The sequence below is a fragment of the Rhagoletis zephyria genome, unplaced genomic scaffold (assembly GCF_001687245.7).
Source record: "Rhagoletis zephyria isolate East Lansing unplaced genomic scaffold, Rhagoletis_zephyria_1.1 Rzeph_scaffold_14387, whole genome shotgun sequence".
Taxonomy (NCBI): domain Eukaryota; kingdom Metazoa; phylum Arthropoda; class Insecta; order Diptera; family Tephritidae; genus Rhagoletis; species Rhagoletis zephyria.
The window spans coordinates 1-3,645 of NW_016171456.1; the positions used below are offsets into that span (position 1 = coordinate 1).

At 40.2% G+C, this 3,645-nt stretch overlaps 1 protein-coding gene across 1 annotated transcript in view; it reads left to right on the forward strand.

Moving 5' to 3' along the window:
• Positions 1-6: 6 nt before the first annotated feature.
• LOC108378555 (protein unc-79 homolog) overlaps positions 7-3,645 on the forward strand; it is a 12,961-nt gene continuing 9,322 nt past the window's right edge. Inside the window, exons 1-5 of the mRNA XM_017634848.1 lie at positions 7-696; positions 756-844; positions 902-1,454; positions 1,533-1,804; positions 1,876-1,977. Of these exons, the coding sequence (XP_017490337.1) occupies positions 9-696; positions 756-844; positions 902-1,454; positions 1,533-1,804; positions 1,876-1,977 (1,704 nt within the window). The 5' untranslated portion in view covers positions 7-8. The remainder of the gene's footprint in view (positions 697-755; positions 845-901; positions 1,455-1,532; positions 1,805-1,875; positions 1,978-3,645) is intronic.

Consider the following 3,645-nt stretch of genomic DNA (forward strand, 5'->3'; position numbering starts at 1 on the left):
CAGACGATATGGTGCCCTTTGTGTGTCAATGCGAACAGTGTCCCAATGCTGGCAATGCGGAGGCGGCCAAAGTTTGCTTCGATCACAGCATCAGCATCAGCTATGCCCCTGAATGTCCGCCCCCGCTGTATCTCTGCATAGAATGCGCCAATGAGATCCATCGCAAGCATGCTAACCTCGGATTCGGTGACATTCTCCATCCCATGCAGCAAGTCTCCATGGTATGTGAGAATAAGAATTGCCGCTCCACCGACAAGGCAGCCTTCTCGATCTGTTTCTCCACCGAGTGTGCCAGCTATAATGGAAACCACCCGATACGTTACTGCGCGCAATGTCACAGCAATCGACACAATTCGCGACGCGGTGGCGATCATGTGGTGCATCGTAGTCTCCAAATCATCTGGCAGATGGATCCCGAGATTCAGATGCATATGGTGGAGTCCGTGATTAGTTTGCTACGCGAGGCTAAGCCGCTCAATTTTGAGCCCGGCAAGGATGGTTCGGATGCGAAGAAGAACGGTGGCAACGGCACACCAGACACCATATCGCTGGAAGAGCGACAAATGTTGGGTCGCTATGGCATTTGGTTGTTGGTGGGCCGCTGCACGCCGACACCGGAAATGCCAGTCGAGGTGCTGGGACGCATATTGAGTATGTTGTTCCATTGGTTCCACGTGACTGCGTGCTCGTATGATGGTAAGTTGTGTAGGATGTACTTGGATTCAAAATAAATTAACAAACATATTTTCCCGCAGTGGCTAGTCAAATTGAGAGCACCATCGAGAAGCTTAAGGTAGAGCATGTCTGCAATTGGCTGAAAGAGATTTGCCGCATACATTACAATGTAAGCTCGTAGGCTTGCAGTCTCAAATAATCACAATTACTAAACCTTCGTCCTTAGGTTTTCATCTCCTGCCTGCTACCACATCCACCAGAGTACGCACGCGTGGGCGGACATTGGGAGACGTTAGCTTCGCGTACCAGTCATCTCAAAGAGGGCCTACAGCGTCTCATCTGCTTGGTGCCCTATGAAGTTATTACTTCCGAAATCTGGGACTATGTCATGCCACACTGGATGGAAGCTATCACCAACGATGTAGGCGAAAAGGAGCTACATGAACTCAAAATTGTGCTGAGTAAAATACTTGATCCCGAAATGTCGCCACTCGGCTTTGACGCCAAAACTATGTACAACTTTGTGGCCATACGCTTCGAAAAAACGACAGCAAAGGTCCAACAGCAAGCCTTGCATTGGTTACAGATACTCACAAAGCTGGGCATTCTTATACCGCTGGTGCAGTTGTTCGCCATGTTCGGCGACGGTGTACGCATCATGAAATATGGCGTTCAACATGAGCTAATGCGCGAGAAGGAGGGTCAGGCTAAGAGCCCAAAGACACCATCAAAGGAGCAGAAGAATGAATTGGGCAATCCACCACGACGTAGCTCGATTTGTAAGTTCTTAAGCTCCGGTCAAAGCTTACCTCTAGAGAGATTAGCTTAACGTTTCATTCCTAAAATTTTTACCGCAGCTCCCGTTGTCGAAGATGATTCGGGCAACACATCCGCCATTTCTGACGATGAGGCACCTACTAATCGACACACGGAATTCTCTACCGATGCCGAACATAATCTCACTTGCTGCATTCTAATGTTGGATATATTGTTGAAGCAAATGGAGCTGCAGGATGTCGAACAGCACATGGGCATACACACTAGCGTTTGCGAGAATGTTTCACGCTTGATTAAGTGCATGGTAACAGCAGCACGTGTGGGTCTGAGCAGTCACGTTTGCTCACTTAAGGTAACTAAGCGGTTGATGTGCTTAATTGAGGAAATTAACAACACATTTCATTCTTTCCTTATTCCACTTAGGTGGCTGAATGTGCTTACTGCGAAGCATCCATCATGTGGCACCAACTCTCTACCAAATTGGTACAATTCATGGCACCACTTAATCCAGTTCGACCCCCAGATGTAAGTTGTCTAAAATAATTTGTACTTAGATAGAATAACAGAAAGGGAGAATGTTAGAAGGCGGCAAAATTATTAATCGGATTAAGTTAATCATTATGAGTAAAATAATTTAAATCAGTCATTCATTATTTTATGATTTATATTTTTTTCGCTTAGAAAACACACAGGTTTACAAAAAAAAATGTTGCTTCATATTGAACCAAACTTCTATATCCCTGTGCTATTCGAAGGTCAAGTAGGGAAAAATTCTTTGAATAAACCTGAAAATTCAGATAAGTATATAGGTTTTTAGACTCGCGGAACCCAAATCCGAGTTCCGTTAACCTCCATAATGTCACGTTCGAGGTCATTTGAGGGTCAAATAGTACAAAAATGTATTCAATAAAAATAATTTTTTTTTTTAATAAAAATATTTTTTTATTTATTTTGTTGTCGCTGAATCCAAATATAAGAGTCCCTTGATTCTTCAAGGTCATCTAGAGGGTCAGGCCAAAGTCATCCCAAGGTCAAATTCAAAAGAATTGTATTGAATTTTCAGGTTTACTCAATGAATATTTCTCTACTCGTCCTTCAAATAATCTGCAACGTAACTAACCTAACAGACCTCGAATTGGCATTCAGGGCGTCGAATAACAAAGGGATATGCAGAAACTTTTTTTTTGTAAGTCTGTGTTATTTGCATTTAAAAACTTAAAATAAGCTTCTTACTATAAACATTTATTTTACGCTTGAAGAAGTAAACTTATTGCAAGTTAATTAAAAAATATCACCCAAATTCATAAAAAATAAAGAAGACTTTAACTGCTGTATAAATCGGAAATTTGTAAGAAAATGTCACTTTATAGAACACTATAAACCTATTTTATTTTTTATGATTAAGGCCATATATCTATATATATAAAACAAAGTCGTGTTAGTTACACCATTTATAACTCAAGAACGGCTGGACCGATTTTTATGATATATGTTTCTTGNTTGTCTACCTTCCGAATAGCAGAATAACTATTAAAACAACCGCTAGGTGGCGCTGGAGTCGAGTTATTAGTAAAACCCGTATTTATGGTCCGATTCGTCCCATCCCAGCAAAAAATCGGTAATCGCTTTTAGTGGTAACGTGTTCTAGAAGGCATAGCGTTGTAATGCCTTCGAATTTTTTCGCTTCTTTTAGGCATTGTCGGTAATGCAAAGTAGAATGTCGTACAATATTTTATTTATTTCGCTTCTTTGTTTCAAAAGTAGAGTATCCTACAATATTTTTTGTTTATTTCGCTTCTTTGCTTCATTTCGGGGAATGCAAAGTAGAATGCTGCATCCTAGTCAGCTGAAAAATAGAATGAATATCAAAAAAATCTTCTCGCATAAAAATCATGTTTTGCTTTGTTCAATTTGCAGCGAAGTTGAGGTCAGTCAATGAAGTGAAGTACATGGGTGAGGAAGTACAATTTAAGCTTAATTAAATATGCATGTATGTACATACCGATTTTTAAGTAAAATCTAAATACCCAAATACATACATATGTTTCTATAAAAACTGATTTATAAAATTTTTTATTAATTTTAATCTTTTAAGACATTTTCTGATTTAATATAAATAAGTATGTACTCATCTGGGCATTCTAAATACATTAGTTTCTCTGTAAGGCATTCTTTGTTCGCTTCTCTGGATTC